This window comes from Cryptomeria japonica, chromosome 2 (genome assembly GCF_030272615.1).
Source record: "Cryptomeria japonica chromosome 2, Sugi_1.0, whole genome shotgun sequence".
NCBI classification, from domain to species: Eukaryota; Viridiplantae; Streptophyta; class Pinopsida; order Cupressales; family Cupressaceae; genus Cryptomeria; species Cryptomeria japonica.
In genome coordinates, this window is record NC_081406.1 from 356,531,046 (window position 1) to 356,558,113 (window position 27,068).

A 27,068-nucleotide genomic window follows, 5' to 3' on the forward strand; every position below is an offset into this window, starting at 1 on the left:
AATACTCCTCAACATGACAAATCGTTGCCTAACAATATAATCACAATTCCTTATTTAATAATTGCTAAGTTTTCACAGACTTATCCTCTTCCTTTTCTAATGCTTGACCACTTCACACCATGCTCTATATATGATGCCATCTATAAAGTCGGCCAGCATTAGGTTTGGAGCATTTGACTTTATTAATATTACTATTTATTGAATTCCCATAATAAAGTTGGCCTTGAAGTAATATTTAAATTTTTATTTAGTTTAAACACCAAACAGGTCGGCCATACTATAGATTAATCTGATTTTATTCATCTTTATTTTGAGTCAGCCCTGCCTGGGAATTCGTTGCTTAGGAATTATTAATATTTATCCTAGTCATCCTTCTATGTCATTATTTTCTTAGTTTGCTATTAATAGTGATTGTGATCTGGTTTAGGGGCATGACAGTCCGCCCTCCCTAAGATTCCTTGTCCTTAGGCAATAATCATGGAGATTGTGTTCAAGAAATGGCTTGGTCTTTTGTAACTTCTAATCTTTCTTTTATTTTGCAATTCAAGTGCCGTTGTGCTATTTTGATACTATTTCAGGTTGCAAATTTGAACCAAGATATACTCCAATATGAGTTATCCTATTATTTGGAATTTTGCAAGGTTGTTAGTTTTAAGACAAGTTTTCTCTCGTCTTTCTTTTCTCATCACTTGAAAATGTAAAGGATTGACTTGGATTGACCCAACGTATGCACAATATCTTGGATACCTCTTTGTGTTAACACAAGTACTTAACATATATTAAGATGAGGATTAGAAGCATGACATCTTCCAAGGGTAGAAACTGAGTCTAATGATGGTAATTATCCTTGTTGATGGATACATTGAGCTTTGTTCTTCTTAGGGCTGAGATCTTCAAAACACATTCTCCAGCAATGGGTCTCATGGGTAAGCTCATTTTTGGCACATCTTCATTGGGGCCATATTCCGTTGTCTAATGCCTTAACCCGTCACACAAATGACTTGTACAGTCTAATTTATCATTCAGAAGACAGTGAGTCAAATAAATGTGACCCCGATTTTGTGCTCTACAGTGAATGGCACACCCTTCTGATATCTCAGATATTATGCAAGTGTATTGTCTGACATTGATATTAGATTCTTCCTTCTGATAGAGGGGTTGTGTAATGGACACCCTAGAATGCCCAAAAACTAACCCCACTGCTGATAGGAATTTAGTCAAACAGTTTGCAGCCAACTCCTTATTCCTCCGTTTAATGTTTCAACGTTTTTTTTTGTTTTAAGTCTTTGCACAGGTATGAAACCACATAATGAAACCACATAACATGAACTAAAAAGAATTTACAATAATAGGCAAGCTGGAAATTGAACTACTGCTGTTATAATATTATTTCCAGAATTTACAAAAATCAAATACATAGCAGGTTATTTTCAACTCACTAAATACTCCAGCATTTTGACATAATGTTCCAACCAAAGTTTCTAATTCTGCTGCTACAGTAACATGAATAGTGCCAGGTGAATAGTGCCGCGTGAATAGTGCCAGGTGAATAGTGCCGCGTGAATAGTGCCAGGTGAATAGTACCCGCGTGAATAGTGCCGCGTGAATAGTACCCACGTGAATAGTACCCGCGTGAATAGTGTCGCGGCCTGTAGCTGGAAATGCAACCAAATAATGCTGTTGCTTGTAGCTGGAAAAGCACCCAATCTGACTGTAAATGAAGCTGATAGCAAAGGATTCCAAAGGCCAAACCCCAAGGGAATGACGTCTAGAATGTCACAAGAGAGGATAGACGTCCTCTAATGCCAAGAACGGATCTGCAACTCACACACCAAATTCTTCTCATATTCCACATGCCCAATGAAGCCACAAAAGCTCCCTTTTATTCTTTCTCCAAGGGGCGACCCAACTCACTCAAGCAATGTGGGATAAAACATGTTCAATATAAAACATATTAAAATATTCACTTATGTCTCCCTTGGTTGCCCCTTTGATTTACACATATCTCCATAAAATAAATATTAAAGTAACACTTTAATATTTTACAATTAAATTAAATGTTACTTTAATAAAACTTCAGGCATTAAAATATATTAGCAATCGGACTCCGAATAGCGTGAGTGATAGCTCGTCGGAAAGCTCTCGCCAAGGAGTATCAAATCCAATCACCAAAACTAGCCCCCGTTGTGTCCTGCTGACTTACTAAAAATAGTAAGTATGCCTGAAACTAAGTAAATCAACTTCGTTTTGGCCCAAACTGGAAATGACTAGGCCAAAACACTCCAGGATCCCTTTAAACCCTTCGTTAGCCCTCGGGACCATGTAGAGCTAGGCTAACACACATATACTTGGTCAATCTGCTAGAGTGGGGACATTATAGGTTGATGCCTCTGATATTTCTATGAAGTTTATTATGTAATCTAGCATGATTGATGGGCCACTGATAAAAATATCCACACACTTGAAACCTATCATTACAATAATGTACAACATCAGAATTGAGTTTGTAAAGATGTTTGCCCTTCTGGAATTTTATTTTAGAGGCTGGGATTAGGATGCAACAGTTCCTCCATAGTCCATCCATGGTCCATTCTATTCAGAGAGGTGGTCTTTGGAAAAGGAAAATCCTTTAACTTGAAATGTTCTTGTTTGCCCACACACTCTTATTGGTGTTATTCTTGTTGCTGTGAACAATTAGACTAGCTACTATTTGTTTTCTTTCAATTTTCACACAAAGTCTTTTACATGCCTAAGGTTCATTCAGTATGGTCTCCTTTATACTGGTATTACTCCAGACATGAGTTCAATGTGATGTTCACATGGCTCCCCTTATCACTTTTGAGTTGTAAATGTAATTCAAATTTATGTTCAAAATCTGAAGTTGTAAGAATTTAGATATTCTTTTACTTTCTTATTGAATTACTTCAATGCTTAAGAAATATATTTAATCTTTTACTGTTTGAATTGACTGTTCCTTCTTATATTGCAGATTGCTGTAGATAACATTTATTGATTTCAATGATCTTTGCAGCGTTCCTCACGGCATATATATATATGTGATGCCCAACGATCAAGCCATGCCTTGACCGGGCATGTCTCTTGACATGCCCGATCAAGACATGTCTTGATCGGTTCACAAGCACCGATTCATTAAGGTGTTTACCGATAACTATCGGTTCAAATCAAATGCTATTTAATTGTTATATTAACTGATAACAAATCGGTATGTTTCGAATGCTATTTTATTATTATGATAACCAATAACAAATCGGTATGATGCAAGTGCAATACGATTATAATGTAGATCGATAACAGATCGGTATTAAAGCAAGAGCAAGTTTAATACGATAACTATCATAGTTATCATATGATAACATCAATCGGTATCTACTTAATTATGATAGATAACATAAATCCGATCTACTTAATTATAATCACACCATAGCATAAGAAATATGGTCATAGCACGATCGATGACAGATTTGTAATGATGTCCAAGTGTCGAAATGTGCAATCTGATGCTTGGAATATGAAATGCATATATAGATGATTATAACAAGTTTATTCACTCAATCATGAAGTCTACCATTAGACTGTAGTTACATCGATAAGGTAGATGATTGAATGAGAGATAAATGAAGTCTCTCATTCAATCATTTATCTTACCGAAGCTACTTAGTTTCAACACTCCCTCTTAGCTAGGGAAGATAAATGGAGACCTATGTAAACATTGAAATAAGCATCACATTTCTCATAATAGAATGTATTACATGACCTCGTAATACAAAGGATCATATCACATATGCTCATGACATGATGTATCACATAACAAGTGACACAGGAATATATCACATCATCTCGTGATATAGATATCACATAACACGTGATATCAGTATTGCATAACACGCGATACCTTGCATATAAAATAGTTGAGAATGTCGAATTCCCTTATATCCAAGTTATGGTATGTGCACTGACATTACGTCACATAATGTCTACCAATACATATCATGGCACATCCATGAGTCAAGATGATATCAAGTCAGCATGATATCAACATTACAAGATCATCACCTTATAATGTTTAATACAAGTGTTCATTGTCTAAAAGATCGTCACCTTTTAGAAATGTACACAGGGGGTGGAGCCCACAAAGTCATAACACGACAAAAGAAGTTTACACCAAAGATGTAAATATCTTAATCGGCAATAAATCGTTTGGCCGAAAAAATTTTAAAAATCGGGAATCGGGAAAAAATCGGCAATAAATTGGCAAAATTATCGAACATTTGAAAATATATAATTTTTTTAAATATTCTAAAAAAACACATGTATACACTAAATTTATAGAACACATTAGCATATTACTGGTTTCCATCATATATAAATCATAGTTTGAGACTTTGAGTCAAATACATATTACATACCATATGGCATATAGCAAAGTGATATACCAAAAAAACAAGTTCAAGTTCTAAGATTCTAAATAGTAAATAGTAAATACGATTGAGTCAAATCCATATTGTAGAGCCTAGACCACAAAACAAATCAGTGAAGTCTGAATACATATTAAGTTCATGGTTTCATATCATTGAAAACTGAAAATCATAGATTGCGTTTGCGACTAAAGCTCAAAAAACTCTGTTGCCGCTGAGTGGGTGCTGAAGTAGATGGTGTTGCAGCAGCAGCTGCTGCTGCAATATCCTCAACCGGTGATGAATCAACCTCTTCTAAATCAACAAACTCATCTCCCGCCTCCTCACGTTCTGCCACCTCTGCCGCCCATTCAGCGGCCTCCCTCTCCATCTCATCTAACTGAGCGTCAGTGATAAATGCATCCACATCTATATCACCAGTAGCACCATCAGGTTCAGCAATCCAATCCGCTATGTATGGATCAATCTCATCAATGTCAAGTGCGTCATATGAATTGTTCTCTTGTACCCTCTTTTCATGCAGTCAAAGGTTGTACCGCACATATACAAGGTCATTCATGCGCTTCTGAGTCAACCTATTGCGCTTGTTTGTGTGAATGGCCTCAAAGACACTCCAGTTGCGCTCACAACTAGAAGCACTACAAGGCTGAGATAATATGCAGATTGCAAGCTTTTGAAGATTAGGCGTTGTGGCACCATAATCTTCCCACCACAGATTTGCAAGCATAAAAATTGGCATTTATAACGTGGTAAATATTTTTATAAACTTAAAGATTGAAATAAATGGTAAAGTTAAATCGTAAAATAGATTTAAGAGCACATTTTTTTTTACCTGGCACCAAGGTGTCTCTCTTATGAATACCAATAGGTGAAGAAAACAAAGGCCCATCTCCCTTCTTGTACCTCTGCAACTCATCAACAATGAGGTCTTGAATATTTTCATCAGGAACCAACCTCTGAATACATGTGTCAAGGCCAAGTTGAACCTCCTGATCTATTTTGAAACTGCGGGAGTAAAAGAACTTGGGGTTCAAATGGTAGGCAGTAGCATGGATATGTTGGTGGAGTTGTCGGTTCCACCTTCAATCAATTATGCGCCATATGGGTTCATATTTAGTCCTCTCTGACCCATACAAGTGCTGAATTGCCTCTTTGGCCTTATCCATGGCCTCATATAGATACCCTATGGGGCTTTTATCCCCATCCACCATCCGTAGAACCCTCACCAACGGTTCTGACAACTACACATGACAAATTTATCAAAAATCAGCGATGTGTAATATTAGAAAATTTAAAAATATATCATCAATTGAAATTCGAACTTTGAACACTTACATTGATGATCTCCTCCATGAGTTTGGCAAATCTATCATCAAAAACGGCCTTCACGACCTTCTCTGCTTCAGGCTTCCTACAATAAGGGTTTTGTAACCATCTTTCACTCACAAACATCCTCTTCAGGTTGGGCAATGCACGTAATATGCTCTGTAAGTTGAGGAAATTCGTGGCAAAACGTGTGACTCCTGAACGCACAAGATCCTTACCATCAGTGTGTTGTCTCATAAGCTCCAAGACCCATGTGTGGTTGTAGATGTACTTTGTGATTTCCCTTCCATCTTCAACCACATTCTTCACCCAACTAAGTTTCCCTATGTCCTCGAGGAGTAAATCAAGGCAATGAGCAGCACAAGGGCTCCAAAATAATGACGGATGCCTAGCCTGTAGACCTTTACCCGCTGCCACATATGCAGCTGCATTATCGGTCACAACCTGAACAACATTCTGCACTCCCACTTCGGTCACCACCTCATCCAACATGTTGCACAAGGTTTCTGCATTCTTCACTTGATCTAAGGCATCAATCGATTTTAAAAATACCACCTGTCCCCCTGAAGCAACTAGAAAGTTTATGAGTGTCCTATTCCTACTACCCGTCCACCCATCAGATAAAATGGTGCAGCCATTCCTTTCCCAATTCCTCCTTTGTTGTTCCACCAGCTGATGTGTGTTTTGGACCTCATCCTACAATAATGGCCCACTCAACTCATAACGACTTGGGGACTTGAACCCCTTACCAGAAATGGTCAATCCACTGACCATTTGCTCCCAATATGGACTCTCAATAATACTAAACGGAGTATTGTTGTAAATCCAAAATCTAGCCACTGTCGCTCTTGTCTGCTGATGCACTTCCTTATTCCATGAAGTACCTAACAATCCAGGTTGTGCACCAGGAGTGTTACGAGGAACGAAAAAACCAGATGTATTGCTGCCCACCCCAAAATTTTCTAACTCTGTAGAACTAATATTCCTCGTTGGGGCTGCCATTGCCTCTGCTGTCCTCTTTTTATCTACCTTCTTTTGCTCAAATTCTGAAAGTCTTGCTTTTGCCTCCCTTTGAACCTCTTCAAGACAATTGTCACATACTGTTATATTTTGTCCACTGATTTGTGCAAGGTGAATTTTGAGTCAGTATATGCCACCGGTCATAGTTTTCGTGCAATGGTTACAAATAACCTTTCCTGCCACTGCACCTGGTGTGCCATGTTTCCACATAGGATCCCTCTTTCTACCACCACCTCTACTTGTACCACCTCTAGTTGTAGAAGCCATTGTCTTTTATAGAAAATCGAAAGAAACCTATCAAAAGAGACCAAACATGGATCAATAAATATAAATTGAAGATGAACACAAACTAAAATTGGACAATTTAGCATGGTCACGACTCACAGCCAAAGTACCAAACTACAGAATCCAGATAAATGTCTCATCAAGCTAATTGTAGGTGCCTCCATTATCAATTAGATACATCTCAATTATGTTATTTTTAAACCACTATTGCAATGTGTAACTGTAGATCGTGGAACTGGATATTACACAGTGACACACCACTATTAGTAATTTATTACTATTATTACACAATGCAGTGTATTGTGTAATAATAGTAATAAATTAAATTTTAATAAGTGTCTGTGTAGTAAACTGTAAATTAATAATAGAGTAAGTAACTGTAAGGTAATAATAGTAAAATAATAATAATTAAAAACACAACACACTACACAGTATGAATTTTAATTAAAAACTACTGCAAATTAATAGTTAATAACTTAATAACTTAATATGAATTTTACAGTGTAATTGTAAATTAATTTTGTGACATTTTTTTTATTCAAATTTCATAGTTCATAGTCATACTGTGTTGCAGAAAAATTACATTTTTGGGTTAGTTTTTTATTTGAATTAAATTTATTATTTATTACAAAGATGTTAATTTATTATTTAACAATACTGGAAATTTCGAACCACGAATCTAGAATGAGCAGATAAAATAAAAATAAAATAAAAAATTTAACAAAGTATAATAGCCTTTGGTCTGTGGCATATGCCGTAGAAATTTCGAATCACGAAATAGCAAACAAAATAAATAAAAACCTGCAACAAGAGTCTGTAAACCGCGTCGGTGGGGAAGCTGCAGTCGAAAACAGCGAAGTCGCGCGACGCATGCAATACGATTTTCGGTTTTCGTCTTTTTTTTTAACATTTGTTTTTAACTTTGACGTTTTTACTTTTTAGGGTTTCGTTGTTTTAGGCTTTAGGCGCGCGATTTTTACGCGATAAAATCACGATTTAATGACAAACAATTTTCGATTTTTTCTGAAAAAATTGTTTCCACTGATAAAATCGGCGCGTTGACTGGATCGGGATATATCGCGATTTTCGCGATTTTTTGCCGATATTTTCACCTATGGTTTACACATTAAACATCTCATATATTAGTACAAATTACAACTCAATCATACCAAGACCTTTCCTTAAGTGTTCAACTTTCACTCTGGATAGAGGTTTGGTAAGTATGTCTGTTGTCTAGTCTCCTGTACTGATATACTGTAACTGAATTACATTCCTATCCACCATATCTCTCACATAGTGATAAGGAATCTCTATGTGTTTGGATCTATCATGAAACACAGGATTCACAAAGAGTTTTATACAACTTTGATTATCACAATGAATTATGGTAGGTTTTAGTGGCTCACCGAATAATCCCACAAGCAGTTTCCGGAGCCATACTGCTTCTCTTGTAGCCATGGAGGCTGCGATATATTCGGCCTCTATAGAACTCTGAGCTACTAATAACTGTATCCTGCTAATCCAAGATATCATGGCTGAACCCAAACTGAAGCAGCACCCTGAGGTGCTTTTCCTGTCAATCACACTTCCAACCCAATCCGAATTAGTGAACCCATGAAGATCCAAATCAACTTTCTCATACTTGAGTACATAGTTAAGAGTACCTTGAAGGTATCTCATAATATGTTTCACAGCCATAAGATGTATCTCCTTAGGTTCACACATGAACTAGCTCAAGGCATTTACTAGATAACAGATATCAGGTCTAGTATTGACTAGGTACATCAACAATTTCCCAAACAATTTTGGCCTAGGAACAATTTCCCAAACATCATTGTTTAAGATGGATGTATATTCCTCAGACATGGCATCTTTCCAAACTTGATGTTTAAGAGCTTCTAATACATTAGCGGGTTCTGATTTGGAGAGATCATTCATTAGGGCTACATAGCTAGTAAATCTTCGGGGCCTCTTACATTCTCTAAAAGTCCCTGAAGGAGCTGCAAAATCCCTTGCATCTTCCATTGTTTTGTGAGCCATAGAGGTTTTTTCTTAGGGATTTCTTGGGGAGGAATCTGTACTTCATTTTCTTCTTAACACTCCCTCTGAATCTCAGGAGTGGGATCCTCTTCTGGGTTTGAAGATGGAGCATAGATTTCTAACTCAATAGAGTATTTAGCCCTTTTGAAGGCTATGTCTTCTTCAAATATTACATCTCTACTAAGTTCAATATTGCTATGTCCAGGCACAAATATTATGTAGGCTTTAGAGGTTTCACTATATCCAACAAAGATTCCTTTTCTTCCAGAGGGTTCTAGTTTTGTTCTTTTCTCTTTAGGTATATGAAAGTAAACAAGGCATCCAAATATCCTAAAGTGAGTGATGTCGGGCTTTATCCCGATGAAAACTTCTTTAGGAGTTTTGTCTTCAATGTGGGAGTGAAGACATCTATTTTGTATGTATACAGCACTGTTGGAGGCTTCTGCCCAAAGATAAGTTTCTAAGTTTTGATCAAGAAGCATGGCTTTGGCTGCTTCTACAATGGTTCTATTTTTCCTCTCAGCAACCCCATTTTGTTGGGGGTTGTAAGGAACAGTGAACTCCCTCTTAATCCCAGCTTCTTTACAAAATTCCCTAAAAATGTCTGAGGTATATTCCCTCCCATTATCAATCCTTAGGATTTTTATTTTCTTTCCGAAAGATTTTTCAGAGAGAGATTTGAATTCCTTAAATCTCTTGAGGATCTCTTCAAATTCTTTACGTTTAAGAAAGTAGATTCAGGTCTTCCGGGAGAAGTCATCAATGAATATTACATAAAAAAGGAACCCTCCTAATGATGGTACAGACATTGGCCCACATAGGTCAGAGTGAACTAGTTCTAAAACATTGCTTGTTTTCCTAGAACTATTCTGAAAGGAACTCTTAGTATTTTATTCTGAAAGGAACTCTTAGTATTTTTGCCTACGGCACACCCCTTACATGTACTAGAAAGGTATTGTTTTAACTTAGGCAAACCAATTACCAATTTTTCCATTAAACATAAAGCACGAAAGTTTAAATGACCTAATCTTTTATGCCAAATTTCATTAGAATCTGCAATCTCATGAAGTAGGGCTAGGTTAGATTCAATACATACCTCGTACAAATAGCCTTTTCTATGCCCTATGGTTATAGCCTTCTTGATGGAAGAGTTTTGTGGCCATGCTAGAACTTTACCATTCATGAAGGTTATTTTGTACCTATCATCTTCAAGTGCAGATATGGAGATTAAGTTCCTCTTGATGCCGAGAACGAATAGGACTCTGGTGAGTTGGAGGGACATGCCTGTCTTCAGCTTAATGGTGCAAGTACCAACGCCTTTCACTGAATGTGTAGAGTCATCACCAATGGTTACTTCTTCATCAATTTCTTCTAACATGGAATCCAATAATTCTCTATACCCAATGATGTGTCTTGAAGACTCACTGTCAATGATCCAGGTGTTAGATTTATTGGATACTTGGCTAGAGAGGACAGAGTAAAATACATGCTTCTCGGAGTCATGTTCTTCCCTTTTCACTTTTGCAAATGTAGCTTGTCGTTTGATTCTATCCGGACATTTTGCTACATAGTGTCCATATCGATCACACCTAAAGCACTGAAAGTGGGAGTTGTCTTTCTTAGATGACTCTTTCTCACGTCGCTTCTTTCTCTTCTTGAAATGTTTCTTCTTGCTTTTCTTGTTGGAGTTCGTATTTATAACACGGAGATCTCCATCTATGTTCTTTTGCTTGATCCCCTTCTTATTTAACCTTGACTCCTCTTGAAGACAATCTGCTCTTAGCCTTTCAAATTTCGGATATTTAGCCCTTGCACTAATGCCTTGGACGAATGTTTCCCATGTACTAGGCAACCCTTGCGTTAGCTCTTTGCTTTGGATCTCATATCCAAGCGTTGCCAGTTCATCCCTTAGGGCTGATATCCGCATAAAGTATGCATTGATTGACTCTCCTTTGTTCATACTTATATGATTTATTTCCCTTTTTAGAGTCAAGGTTCTACTTGCATTGTTTATCTCGAATGCACTTTCGAGTGCTCTGAACATATGATAGGCAATCTCATGCTTTGTTATTATTGGCATAATGTGATTTCTCACTCCATCGATTATGATCTTCATGGCTTTTTCATTTCCCTCAATCCATGTCGATTTGTCAGGTTCATTCTCTGGTTCTTTAGATTCAACTCTTACAAATGATTCAACTTTATTCTCTTTTAGAATCATCTTAATTCTGAATTTCCATGCTGAGAAATTATCGCCTCCTTCAAGTCTATCCTCAAATCTGATAGCATTAGCCATGGGAAATGTGATGTTTATATCCTCGATTTGAACTTCTCAAATTTGAATGCCTTAGGTTCGATCAACTTGGCTCTGATACCATGTAAATGTAATTCAAATTTATGTTCAAAATCTGAAGTTGTAAGAATTTAGATATTCTTTTACTTTCTTACTGAATTACTTCAATGCTTAAGAAATATATTTAATCTTTTACTGTTTGTATTGATTGTTCCTTCTTATATTGCAGATTGTTGTAGATAACATTTATTGATTTCAATGATCTTTGCAGCATTCCTCACGGCATATATATATATATATATATATGTGTGTGTGTGTGTGTGTGTGTGTGATGCCCAACGATCAAGGCATGCCTTGACCAGGCATGTCTCTTGACATGCCCGATCAAGACATGTCTTGATCGATTCACAAGCGCCGATTCATTAAGGTGTTTACCAATAACTATCGGTTCAAATCAAATGCTATTTAATTCTTATTTTAACCGATAACTATCGGTTCAAATCAAATGCTATTTAATTCTTATATTAACCGATAACAAATCGGTATGTTTCAAATGCTATTTTATTATTATGATAACCGATAACAAATCGGTATGATGCAAGTGCAATACAATTATAATGTAGATCGATAACAAATCGGTATTAAAGCAAGAGCAAGTTTAATACGATAACTATCATAGTTATCATATGATAACATCAATCAGTGTTATCATATGATAATTATGATAGATAAAATAAATCCGATCTGCTTAATTATAATCACACCACAGCATAAGAAATATGGTCATAGCACTATCGATGACAGATTTGTAATGATGTCCAAGTGTCGAAATGTGCAATCCGATGCTTGGAATATGAAATGCATATAAAGATGATTATAACAAGTTTATTCACTCAATCATGAAGTCTACCATTAGCTTGTAGTTACATCGATAAGGTAGATGATTGAATGAGAGATAAATGAAGTCTCTCATTCAATCATTTATCTTACCGAAGCTACTTAGTTTCAACATAAGTCTACAAGTCAAGACAAACACTTCTTTGTGTTTTGTAGCAAATTTGGTCACTGCTCTAGCAAGATGCAGGATCCAATTCTGAAGCTATGTAATTTTTTGTTTAAAACAAGACGGAATCAAGAAGTTCGTAAACTAAAACAGTAGTGGTGGTTTTTTTTTTTTCTTCTTCTTCTTTCTTTTTAAACAATTATTTTTATGGTAATTGATAATATGACAATCAAATATTGATATATACAATTTCATATTCATAATTTCTGTGTCTAACTGAAATATAAATTCAGTTTTCAGTGGAATGTTAAATAATTATTGTTGAATGTTCAATGTCATAACTGTTATTTTTATTTGAATTTCAGCTATTTAGGATGTTTAATGAATGTTGTTTTTGAAGTACTTCAAGAAATCATGTTATTAGTAGATATAAAATTGTTTGATACTTTTTTTATTTTATTGTGATTTGCAGCAGATCTATGACCTTAAATGCGATGTCTTTTCTAAATAAATTCATATTTTTTTGGTTCACTCTCATTATTTTCATATTCTATATCAAACAAAAATGGAAATCTCGTGATGTTAGGAATATTGTTACTGAAAAGCATCAAGAGATCTTATACTGAACATTTTCACAAAGTAATCATAGACACACATGGAGTAGACCTGCTGGAAACATCATGTATAAACCAAATACAGAGCATACACATGGATATATGCAAACACGGAGTATACATGCAAATACATGTATTGTTTGATTCCTTCTCATTGACTAGAATGACTCATTAATTCATCTTTACTCTGCAGGATGGCATGATCAAAGCTCTAGATACCATTTGTAATGTCCCCTATTGGGAATTACCCTAAATTTTGCCCTAGAATCACCAAATGGGGTATGAATTATATTAAAGAAGTGCAAATTGCCCTTGCTAATTACTTAATATGTATGTGGATTCCCTTGAGGCTTTTCCCACGGCCCATTCACATTATGGAGCCCCTTGGGAGATCATACAAGGCACCTCGAGCCTATCCATCAATAAGAAGCAAGGAATGACACCCGCCATTCGGCCTCCCAGCCCCACTCGGGGTATCTCTACTTGAATGGATCATGTGCTACTTGCATCCCTCATATGTACATTCTCCCCTCCATAATGGGACAGCTGATTAGATGAAAACTTAGAAGAATCTTTATCATAATTAACTATGCACATGTATAAATATATTAACAATATAGTAGGAATGATAACATTATAAGTGATATAATAATTACTTATCAATTCAACCATTATTATATGATGAGTAAATCAACATACCCAGCACTTTGTGATTAACAGGGTCTGCTGACTATTCTTGATATCTCTGCAATGAGATCTGTCTATTTCTTTTATTGTCTTTCTATTGTCTGCTGTTCGATTGTCTTTTCTTCTCCTTAAATATCATTCTTCTCTGCTGAAGGGTTATGTCTTTCTCTACAGTCACAGCCTTCCTAAGAGTTGTGTCCCTTTAAACTGTCTTTCGCCTAACTTAACAAAGTGCTGTTCTAATCTTATGTAATCCTTGCATTAAGGAAATACTCCTCAACATGACAAATTGCTGACTTTAACAATATGATCACAATTCCTTGTTTTATAATTGCTACGTCTTCACAGACTTAATCATCTTCCTTTTCTAATGCCTGACCACTTCCAAGCATGCCCTATATATGATGCCATCTACGAAGTCGACCAGCATTAGGTTTGGGGCGTTCGACTTTATTATTATTATTTATTGAATTCCCATAATAAAGTCGGCCTTGAAGTAATATATAATTTTTTAATTTAGTTTAAGCACCAAACAGGTCAGCCATACTATAGATTAATCTGATTTTATTCATCTTTATTTTGAGTCCGCCCTCCTAAGAATTCATTGCTTAGAAATTATTAATAGTTATCCTAGTCGGCCTTCTATGTCATTATTTGCTTAGTTTGCTATTAATAGTGATTGTGATCTGGTTTAGGGGCATGACAATGTGGGCTATTGAGCCCTCTCACATTCCATGATAATATCTTCATTTGTCGAGCTTCCTAGCGCAAGACAACTCCAAGGTCTTTTGCCTGCCATTAGCAATTTCATGAGAAATCTCTTAGGATCTGGTCTATCACTACATTGGTCTTCCACCTTTAATCTCCACCACAACATCAGCCGATTTTGGATGCCAGTTTGAAGATCATTGTAGAGTTCTGATATTGATTATTGAAGATTTTGTTAACATCCTCTAAGGTCAATTTGATGATCATGCCTTGCTGGCTATACCAGTTAGACTCGGTGGGCCATACCACCCATAGAGCTGTACTTTACAGACTTGGTAGGGCCAACTTCATGAAGGTATAAGGGTGATTTTACATGATATTGTATATCAGTTTTGGAAGCCTTTGAGTTATTTTTTAGGCCATACATCATAAGGGAGTTAGTAAAAAGATTGTTGGGTAGTACCATTTGGTACAAGCCATACCAAGCCATATTGAGGGGAGTAAATAGCTGGCTGAAGTGCCGAGTATTTGAGGGTTCTCTGGGGATACAAAGTGATGCCTAGCCTCTAGTAAAGAGTTCCCATTAGATTCGAGGTGATCTTTGACTGTTAACATGCTGTTAAAAGGATCGTGCAGCCTTTGGCATGTGATTTTTGACTGCTCTTCATCATTTCAAAGACCTGCGCATGTTTGATAATCTTTTCTAGAGTGATATTTCATGCTTCCAGTGAGATATGATGTATGCTGGAGCTGACATTTAAGTGTTGATCCAGTTTGTCCTCATTTTGGTGTGTTTGGGATCGGTTTTGCAAGAATTTCCTAAGTGATTGTTTGCTGCCCAGTCCTGTAGTAACATATTCCAATGCATATCAGACCTAGACCAGCAACCATATCAATTCATAATTTCATATGAGGTGTATTGTTATTGTTTCGAGTTGGGTGATTTTATTTATGTTATTTGGCATCATTTTGGGGTACAAACAGCAAATATTATTTGTATCAACAACTAATCCTCTCATGATGATGTTTAAGATGCAAATGGTCTAATATTGTAATGCTTCGGATGGTCCTACTGCCGGAGGCTTTCTTATCAAGCTTTTAAAATTGTAGCACTGGATGGTAGTATCACCAATGAGTTGCTATTGTTGTTTGTTGGTACTTACCCCACTAAAAAGTGGTTCATTGTAATCTCCCACCACTGGACAAGTGGAAGGAGCTTGTTATTTATTTTCAGTTGTTTAAGCTTTTTCCCACTGAAAAATGGATGTGCTCCTAAGATTTCCCACAAAAATAGATGTTTACTTTCTTTCATTGTTGCAATGGATCCCACTAAATAAGTGGTATTGGCTGGCTTGCCACCTGCTGCTTTCCTTTCTGCAGTTTTCTTTCAATTTGATGATCCTGAGTATTGTATGCTCTCATCTTGCCCTTTCCGAGATCTGGGTGATTGGAATATGGAAAGGAACTTGTTATACATTTACAGTTGAAGCTAACATATTTTGATTTTCAAAAATAAATCTAGGGTGGTTATTACAGTTGCCTCATCTAATGAAATTTTTGGCAAGTTGTGTTATAATAACGTCCAAGTCAACACACTCAAGAGCTAGATTTCAATTCCTTGTCACCACCTCATTGTAATCAAGTTTCTTCATATTGCTCTTCATCAAGAGCATCAAAATCAACTTTTGGTTCAATTTCCTTTGAACCACAATGAGTTATAATGCCACTTCCACTAGCAATGTCATATGTAGAAGCTGCCTCATTGAAAGAGATTTTTGGCAAGTTGTATTATAATAGTGTCTAAGTTAACACACTCAAGAGTTAGATCATGATTCCTTGTCACCCTCTCATTATAATCAAGTTTCTTATGTGACAAGAGATTGTAAAACTAGTAGGAGTCCAGGAATGGAGACCCCAATGGGGTTGAGGGGCAATGCCCCTCATGGAGGTTTGGGGCCAACACCTCTAGTAGGGTCGAGGGATAGCGCTTTTCATGGGGGTTTGGGGGTAGCGCCCCTAGCGAGGTCAAAGGATAGCACATTTAAGTATTTGAAACCACATAAACTTTCATAACACATGGCATTTTCACAATTTTATCACTTAAGGATGAAATTAGGTATTTGGTACTTTTTCTTTATAAAAATGTTTTTTATTGGTTTTTTTGTTTGGGTGATCCTTGGGTTCACCCAAGGTCCCACTTGGGCACCTTGAGTTCCTTGTGGGTCATTCAAGGGAGGGCTTGCCCAGGTTGCTGCAACTTTACTAGGTCTAATTGCTGATTTCGGAGGGTTTGGTACAGGTCACTGCATCATTTATCAGACCTAGGCAGTCCTACCTTGTTGCACCAGCTTATAACAAAGGCATTTCCTAGCCTCCTATCATATACATGCACCTGTTATGTGTATTAATGTTGGATATTTATTGCTATTAATGATACTAATCCTACCATAGTAGATCAAATATTTTTCAAATCAGGGTTCATTTATTTCAAGTATTATTCTATCGATCAGATCTGAAAACTTTATAATTAATTTGGCAACATTTACCCTTGAATCTAATCGCTACTATTGTTTAATTTAGATTCTGAAATTTATTGCAAAGATTTAACCATCTCTGTCATTAAGGTTCAATTTATTTACCAAACGATTTAACCACCTTCAGTCAAAAGTGTCCTGAAATAATAGCAGCAAGATTAAATTTATAATATACAGGCACTGCAGTATCACAACTCTGGCAATCATAATTTCACCTATAAATTTTTTCTTTAATTCTCTTAGTTCATCTAAAAACGATGGGTAACTGATCATAATCATCAACTACTATCAATATATTAACCATAAATTATATTTTCTCTACTAAATAGAACAGGAATGGGATAATTCCCAGTTCACCTTAAACATTCTTAAAAGAGAAAATGATCTCAAAATGTTGCTCCAACTTGAAAATTGTAATAAATATATTAGCTCTTTACATGTTGGGACCAACTTTACTCTTCTCCCTCGCATAAAAACAGAGGTAAATGAAGTATAAAGATTGCAATAACAAAAACAGGAACAAGCAATTGTAATATAAGACCCAAACTAAATGACACGAGGCATAACAAAACCAAATCCAGCAAACATGAAGTAACTAAACCATGCATATTTTCCAGCTGAAGTATGTTTCAGGGCCAAATGTCATGACAGAGACTAAGAGCTTGAAGCCTTCTGTGCAAAATTTCAAAAAACAATTTTCCAAAAGAAGGTACATTCAATAAATATAGTCATAGACCATTAGCAGAAGCCCATGTTTATTATTATGATTTTCTTGTTTTCCTGAAGACAGAATTTATTTATCTTGTGACACCTTTTGGCATTCTGAGATTAGAGATAGTGTTCAATAAGACAAACAAGACACACAGTATCAGACTCTTATGGTTGTTGATCTGGTTTCCTCAATTCATTATGAACCAACCTTAAAAAATGAAATTCAAGAATTGAAACTAAGAAAACTCACATTTTTCCCAATGCCAATACATGGAAGATCGCTTAGCACAGCAAGATGACATGCCAGACCAAACCCTGTATGTTTTGATCAAATTATAACAAGAATACTTATAAGAGAAAGTAATCACAAAAGTTGTGTCTAATGAAATCAAGTTCAGCTATCCTTTAGCTTAAATGTCAAGAATCTTAAATGGCCACTATACAAGAGCCGAGTAGATGACATTGGAAACTAAAAGCTAATAATGAGTGGAGAGACAGAGAGAATCAATTTGTTAAGGGGATATACAAAGATGCTAAGAGGCCCCACTTATACAGTGCTTTAAACATGCTCATCTCTCAATGGATTTAATCAGAAAACATTTAGGAAGAAATTAATCTACACCATATGCAAGTCTAGTAACTAATTGTAAATAGCCACAATTCTATAATTGGTTCTATCACTTGGTCTATCATTTGATAGTTAGGAAGAAAAGAAGATTTGAAGTTATGTTACCCCTCAATATTTTCCAAGTACATATCCTCTTCATTTGTGAATGTAAACAAGTAAAATCAAACTCTTGCAAGAGGGCCTTGTTAGCTGCTTCAAACCTTTTGAATATCTGAAAAAGTTTGGCATCATTAGTGCCAAAGGCAACTCCTAACAAATCTAAGAAGGGAAAGAAAACATGGGAACTATACTAGAAAAATAGTATCCCTAATAAAATATTTGGGTAAACAAAGATGTTAGAACAACTTGTTTCCATACAATATGAGCCAATCCATGACAGTCTGCACTCTAACTTTGACCATGTAAGCATTTTTTCACAACCTTGCACTATGCTACACAACATCAGTGCCAAAAAACTCAGAGCCACATTGCATGGGGTCAGCACCACACCACACTGTATCAAACTCTAATGCTACCATTTCACTAGGTCAATGCCACTTCAATCAACACTTCACCCAGCACTTGACTCAATTCTGGCAAATGGGTAAGAGGTTTCTGCACAAGTCAACATGTGTGCCACATGGCACCACTCCAAACAACACTCCCATGGCTCAAACCCTGTCCACAGAACTGCCCAACCAGTGCAAACATAGAAGACGAATGAGACTTCAGAAAGGCAATGAATTGTTGATCATTACAGAGCCCAAACTGTTCTATAACCTCTCTTGATTGTAATCACTTCACTTCTATTTGTAAATATGCTTGTGCTCAAACTCTAAGGTTGGCATACTAGAAATATCATTTCCAGCTACACTAAGCACCTGGGAAGCATAGCGCTAGTTTCTGATCACAAGAATTCTCCATGTTAACCATTTGGGCCGCTGTAAACTATGTACTATATCTATTGAGTTTCTTTGAATAGAAGTGTGCAATTTAGCAATTTCTTATATCATTTGATTGTGTTGATAGTTTACTACATTTTTTTCTATTGCATGCTCATTCCATAGCTCAGTAATTTATAGTTAGGTTATTCAGCTGTCCTCCACACCACCTTCATAGGTCTCACAGTGTGAATCATTAATATGAGAAACTTGCAATCTCAATCAAATGACAAACAAAACAGTTTGCAATCAAAATAAAAATACTCTAGGAAGATCTGAGTCAGAATGGTGACACTTGTCATCACTTGATTTTATCTAGATAACACAGGGCTTTTCCCTAAAAAGTGACTCTGTAGTCACAAATAAAAAGAAGCAAATAACCAGGAAAGCACAACAGGATATTGTAATAAATGTCATAACGTCATTGACTCTAAGGAATAATCAAGTTAAATGAAAACAATATTGCCTCAAGAAAATATGAAGCAAGGGGGTGCCACTTGGTAAATTCTCACTCACTCTAAGGAATGTCTAACAATTGTGAGCTTTAAGGCTTAAAAAAAATACATCTGTAAATGTGTGATGCATAACAGCAGGACATGTCTTCTCATGATCTGAAAAACTCTAAAGCATAAAATAAAACCTTTAATCCAAGAGAACATCAAATGAGCAAGTGCTACATTACAGAACAAGATAAACACAAATAAAGCCCATAAAAATGAAATCTGTAAAACAGGAAAAAAAAGTCATAGATAAACTACAAGGAAACAAAGAGCAAAGGTTTCAGCCCAAACCTGCATACAGAAAGCTAAGTATGAAGAAAATCATACCATCAGCATCATGCGAGATTGGAATTTATCAAAATGAACACTTGTCTTATAATACAAAGTTTTAATATTTGGTGGCCCCAAATTTTGCAAGAAATTGGGATGTGTTGCGACCACAAAGACCAAAGATGAGAATATTAAGGCATAAACTTGAATATTATTGTTCAAAGTTGATATTATTTACTTTGGAGGAAACTAAAAATAAAATGTTGGGATCTTGAACTTGGAAGCATATGAAAGTTGTTTTAGTTTTTGCTTGTCAATTTCTATTTGAACGCATTGATTTATCTTTTAAATAAGGTATTTACTATTTATAGCCTGGTTGACTTATGATTAGGAATTTATTTAAACTTTAAGTCCTAAGCCTATTTAATATTTGGGTGATTGTACTTCAAATGATCAAAAGGAGCATACTTTTTCTCTTTAAAGTGCATTTAGATTTAAGCTTACAAGGAAATTTGGAACCTAAGAGATATCAAGATTTGTGACCAATGTAAATGCATACCTTTGATAATGATCGTTGAGGCTTTCTAAGTAATTCACATCTGATTCATGAATCATAAATAACATCATTAGTTTGGACACGTCACATAGTCTATTGCTTGGTTGACTGATACGCTGCTTCATTCTCACTGTTTCGCAATTCCTATCAAGAATAAAATTTCAATATCCTTCAAATACCTCAGCAAAACTTTAATCAAGTCACAAAATGCTAAGACTTTAAAATCAATGAAAGTGAAACCGTTACAAACTAGAGAAAATATAAATTTAAAAAATGATAAATGCTATTACTAGATTTTTAATTGAGATTGCGAATTGTGGATTGAGTCAAAATTGTAGACCCGGATCATTGATCAATGCAATATTTCCTGTCTCTTTTCATACTCATCACTTGCAGTTTGATTTTCATCAGCTCCTATATGATAGCTTAAGTGTTGATCCTCTTCTTCAGGGATTTTGTCAGACAAATTATTAGTCAATCCTCTGCTAGCACAGGTTGACCTTCAAACTGACAAAGCTCTATCAAATGGAAAATTCAGAACATTGCATATAATTGCATACATCCAACATATGGTTCTCCAGATTTTGTCAAGTTTATTTCTTAACTTTGATTTCGAGAATGATAATGCAGTGAAAACTCAATCTTGTCTTCCATCTCCATAATCAATGTTTGGCATAAATCTACTAGATGAAAATATTCTGCCATAGAGTTGTGTCATATTTTTCTTAAGAATTAAGTTGATCCATATCTTTGTTAGTGAACAATCTTCAATAGGATTCTCCATCAATTCATATTATTTCAACTAGGTTTTGGGTCTTCCATCTCCATAATCAATGTTTGGCATAAATCTACTAGATGAAAATATTCTGCCATAGAGTTGTGTCATATTTTTCTTAGACTTAAGTTGATCCATATCTTTGTTAGTGAACAATCTTCAATAGGATTCTCCATCAATTCATATTATTTCAACTAGGTTTTGGTAAATCTAGCAGATTGCCCACTCAACTTTGACAAGTCTAAAATTCCTTTGATTTGCTTCCAATTCAAATATATTATCTTACAAAAGTGGTGGGCCAGGGTCTTCACCTTATTACGAAGATCTGTAAGACTAACATGGTGCCGAAATTGCAGATAAACTAGTCATAGCTTCCAATAGTTCATCTTGACGAAAATGTTATATTATCTCTGATGAGGAATATTTTACAATTTCCTTCCATTCCAACTGAACAGAATCAACAATTTCACAAAATTGGTCCCTTATAATAGGCATTTGTTACTGTCTGAAGCAGCCAACCCTGGCAAACATGTGCATGGATATATCTATCCCTCCACACAACTAAACATAACTTTCCACCTTTATTAAACTCTACAAAGTTATAATTATTATCAATATCTATCATTAAGCTCTAGCTTGCAAAATTTGTAACTATAAATGATTATTTATTAGATATAATTTATAAACTATCTAGTGTAAGGCATATAAATCTCCTCGGCTTGCTGTATTCTTGAATGTGCATTGTTGTTTCCTAGGTTTTTTGACATGGTACATTTCAAGGAGCAATGGACACAACCTATGATGGCTTGGAAGTTAAATGCATTCACTTTACATTGATGATAGAACCATATTTTCTAAATCCAGGCATAAGCATTGAAAAATTTTTAAATAAGTTTTTGAGAGGTGCACACTGCAGACAATATGGCATTCCCCTGAATACCAATAAGAGCTATTACAGAATTTAATCATGAAAGAAGGTGAAGGACTTGGAAAACTCGCAAATACTCACACCTCAAAAATGGAAGCAATTTACTCACTGAGTAACTAGTCACAGAGTTTTCATGAATACTCGCAGTGATTTTTTCAAAAAAATCACAAAAACACGTGATATTATGCGCTAAATCTGTCGAAAACTCATGCAAATGCAAAATATAATCAATTTATTACCAAATGCAATTTTTTCATTGTGGCAAAAAAATATATACTAGACGACGTAGGGTACGGTGATGGCACACAACTGCAGGTTTTGAGAATCTTTCACAGTTCTCTGCAAAAAATCACATTTCAAAAAGATGAAGAAAAACTATCTTAATGTTTTCTGATTTAACAAGGAGCATACATGGGATTTAACTTTCTCTTTCAATGGCACTTATTGATCCATTATGAAATTTGAAAAAGAAAAAAAATAAAATTAATACAAACTAATACCACTAAATACTTCTAGAAAGCAAAAAGAGGAAAAGAAATGAGTAAACCAAAAAATTAGAAAGAAAAACAAATAAATTTATAGCGAAATTAACGTTAAAATATAGTAACCAATAACCCTAATATAATGTTAATACTATCATATATAGATGGACTACTCGCAGAAAACTCAGCGAGTTTTTGGCTCAGGAGAGTAATTTCGCCATTGACTCGCCACAAAAACTCGCCAAGTTTTTGGTGAGTTTTTCACAAAAACTCGGCTGCATTGATAAAAGAGGCCCAAACACATAAAAAAATTATCTAAATTTTTTTTTCAAGTCAGTCTCATTCTCTTCATCAGAATATACACATGAAATATAACATTTAAGTATAAGAAAGGAAAAAGGCTTATTGAAATGTGATATTTCATGTATATATTGGCAAGATGTTTGAGAGTGGTTTCATATCTCTAGGAGTTATAATGCAAATTCTAGGTTTTAGAAGATCTTCTATATTTTCAGACTTAGTCAAATTTCAATAATCAGTAGGCTTCTATCAGCATTCTCTGGCTCCCTCTATCTGAGTCACTTTATCTGCCCCAAATTCTAGACCTTTCTATCTCCCTATCACCCTTCCTCTATACCCTCTTTCTACCACTCTCTCCTCTCTCCCCAAGGATATAGACCTATCTCTCTACCCCTCTCTCTCTCACCCGCAGACCCCCACGAGGGGTGCTACCCTCAACCTCATTTTGGTGAGGTGGAGAAGCCACATCGGACTCCTAGGACTAGACCCTCTAGTTCTATCTCTCACCTAGTTTTCACTGGAGCTGGGAAGAGGAAGATGTAAAATATTTTGATATAGCATTTACTTTTAGTTTTACAATGCTATTTCATTTTGTTTCAGTCTATCAACCATCAACGTTCCACAAGAGGATGCCATTTTGTACCCAATTTGCATTTAAATCGATCAAATATATCTAGACTTAGCTTGTTTCTTTTGCGTACTCATTTATTGACTTATTGGATGCATCTCCTCACTGAATTTTGCAAAAAAAATGCATTTCTAATTAAATTTAAGCAAATTTTTAAGTTGTCGAGTTTTCGCCGAGTTTTTGCCTAGTTTTTTTTTGGGGGCCTTGGCGAGTTTTTGTTTTTGGCGAGAAGTTCAACTATGGTATTATATACCCTCTTGAAAGAGATCCCAACTAAAATATACTACTGGATTATAATAAATATTTAATAATAATATTAATAGATATATATGATAGAAATCAATAATATGTTCTACAAATTCAATATATATACATGTTTTTAAAGAATAATTTTAAACAATTATATATTTTCAAATGTTCAATAAATTTACCGAGTTATTGTCAAATTTTTCTTCGAGTTTTTGCTAAGTCTCGAGTTTTTAAAAATTTTAGGCTTGTCAAGTTATTGTCGAGTCCGAGTTTTTCAACTATGGTATGTCTATCTATTGACCTTAATAGAATTTGATACTATTTGACAAAATAAAATATTTCAAGGACATTAAATTTGCGACAGTCTTTGCACTAACTCTTAGCAATCTAGCTTATAGATTTGATTTTTGTTTCTATTATTTCACATCAGAACATTTCGTTGTTATGCAGTTTATACTCAAAAATACAGATGAGAAGATCAAAGACCAATAGCTTTCATGAGCTCCAACTTCTAAGATGCAAATGAAATATGCAATCTTGGAGAAATGAACATGTTGAAATGGTAATTGATTGACATATTTACAATGGAGAAGAAAGATCCGTTTAAAGGAATTACAAAGACAATGTTTCTAAACAAAACAAAATCGTGAATAGAATGCAGAAATATAAACTAGCTAAATTAACTAATGTACATTAAGTGACCATTAAATAAGAAATATACGAATATTACTCTAATACCCTCCCTTAATGGTCATTCTATCAACTACACCAAGTTGCCTCCTAAATTTTACAAACTTGTCTAGGTTCAAAGACTTGGTGAGAATGTCTGCAATTTAGTCCACAATTGGAACATACTGCGAGACCACAATTCCATCTTCAACAAGTTGGCGAATGAAGTGACAATGAAGCTCTACATGTTCGGTTCGCTCGTGGAAGACTAGATTCTTGGCAAGTTTCAACACCCCTTGATTGTCACAATACAAGGGTAAAGGCCCTGTTTGAGACATTTTCATGTCACAAAGCATCCTTCAAAGCCAAACTGCCTCACATGTTGCCTTAACAGTTCTCCAATACTCTGCTTCTATCAATGAAAGAGCTACTGCCTACTACTTCTTACTGGTCCATGTGACCACACCCATGCCAAGACTAAAGACATACCCAGAAGTAGACTTCTTGTCATCAACAAAACCTGCCCAATCTAAGTCTATAAAACCAATTAATCGAGGATCTTTGCTTTTGTTGTACAGAACGCCAATGTTAGGTGTCCCTTTCACATATCTCAGTACACGCTTTGCTGCAACCCAATGTTCTGCTTTACGGGTTGTCATGAAACAAGTAATAGTGGCCGTAAGGTAGATAAGGCTGCCAACTAGTTGCCTGAATGCTAAATCATTCATCACATGTGAATCTGAATTGGCTAATAGTTTCAGCCCTTTCTCCATAGGTGTAGATGAAGGTTTGCAATCTTGCATCTTGAACTTCTCCAGCAAACTCCTAGCATACTTCGACTGACAAAAAATGTTGCCACCTATCTACCAAACCTCTACACTGAGATAATAATGCAGAAGTCCCAAATCTATCATATCAAATGCCTAACACAAATTTTGTTTGATTTGTTCAAGCAAATGTTGTCCACTACCAATAATGATGATATCATCAACATAGATGACAAGAAAAATGGTGTCATTACCAGCACACTTGACATACAAATTGGGATCCAAAGGACTTCTCTAAAAGCCCTATGTTGTGCGTATTGCACACCCCACCCCGTCGTTGACAGGGACCCCCGCTGCCTCTGGTCTTCCCTCTCTCAAAAGAGAATGCCTAAAGAATTTGAAACCTAAACAGAGAAGTTCGGGCCTTCAAAGGCCGATAATCTCCCGGTAGTCACACTATATGAGTGGAAGCGAGGCCTAGATTTATCCTAAGCCCTGAAAGTAGCAACAAAGTCGAGTTTGGTGAAATGAAGAGGAATTATTTTCCAAAATCCTTGTCAAAGCATCTTTGTGTTCGTCGATAGAGACCCAAAGTATTTTATAACGCCAAAGCATGAAGGAGATAGATGAATCTAAACCTTTCATAATGTCGAGCAAATACCAAAGCAAAGTCTCCCCCTACAACCACCAAAACAATGTCAGAAGGAACGAACTCGGGCTTCAAGGCAGAATGAAAGATGAAAGATCGGGCATTTGCCTTCAAATGCAAGCATTGTCTTGCTATCGGGCTTTGCAAACGACCTCCAAATGCTGAAGAAAGAGCAATGATGCCCATATAAACCCCTCGAAACCGCCAAAGCTCCCGAATTCAGCTTGGAAGGCCAAAATGCGAAGTTTGGCATTCAAGCAAAATCGCGTGAAAGTTTTAAAATAATAAGTTCACATTTTGCCTTGCCAAAACCAAAATCTCTCATTTCATATGAATGGGCCGAAATTTGACTAAGAGGGCATCTTCCTAAAGTGTTCATGAAATTCTCACGTCTCAACTGTTTCACTCGAAAATCTTAAGTGAGGGTATTTTAGACTTACGCCGAAATCGCACAAACAACTCAGAAGCGCAAATCACGAGTTAGAAATTTGCAAAGCATCTAGAATCGCGCGTTTTCATGGTGGAGCCTTAGGTTTCACCCAAGCTAGGGTAGCATCTAAAGAAGAAGATGTAAAATCAAACATTTTGAGCCAAGGACCCAAAGTTTGTAAGCAAGAAAGCCTGGGAAAAGTCGCACCAATAAGTTAAAATACCCGAAGTTTTGGGAGATGGGTTTTTAATCATTTCCCGATCAAAATCGCGCAAAGAGGTTGAGGCACTCGAAATTCACTTCCAGAGTGAAAGGCATTCAAGAACAAAATCTCGCCAAAAGCTCAAATTGCCCGAAACAACAAAAAGCGAGTATAACTTAAAGGTTAAAATCTCTCAAAACTCACAAAATGCCCGAGTTTTATAAAGTTCGTGAAATTTCACTTCAAAAAGCCGAAGGTGATGAAAAGCCAGAATCGTGCAATTTTAACCATTGAGCTGAAAAGCTACACAAGGTTCAAATCTTGCAAAATGAACTTTTTAGTTGAAAATCTCAAAACGCACAAAAGCCCCATTAAACCACTAAAGCTTCAAAATCGGCCCATAAGCTTAAAAGGAAAAGACCAAATTCTCGCAAAACGCCCATTTCGGCCGAAATTAG

General features: G+C 35.8%; 1 protein-coding gene across 1 annotated transcript in view; it reads right to left on the reverse strand.

The window, feature by feature from the left end:
* The window catches only part of LOC131065255 (uncharacterized), a 292,918-nt gene that overhangs the window by 121,209 nt on the left and 144,641 nt on the right, over nt 1-27,068 (reverse strand). The window contains exon 6 of the mRNA XM_057999726.2: nt 17,908-17,972. Coding sequence (XP_057855709.1) covers nt 17,908-17,972 — 65 coding nt within the window. The remainder of the gene's footprint in view (nt 1-17,907; nt 17,973-27,068) is intronic.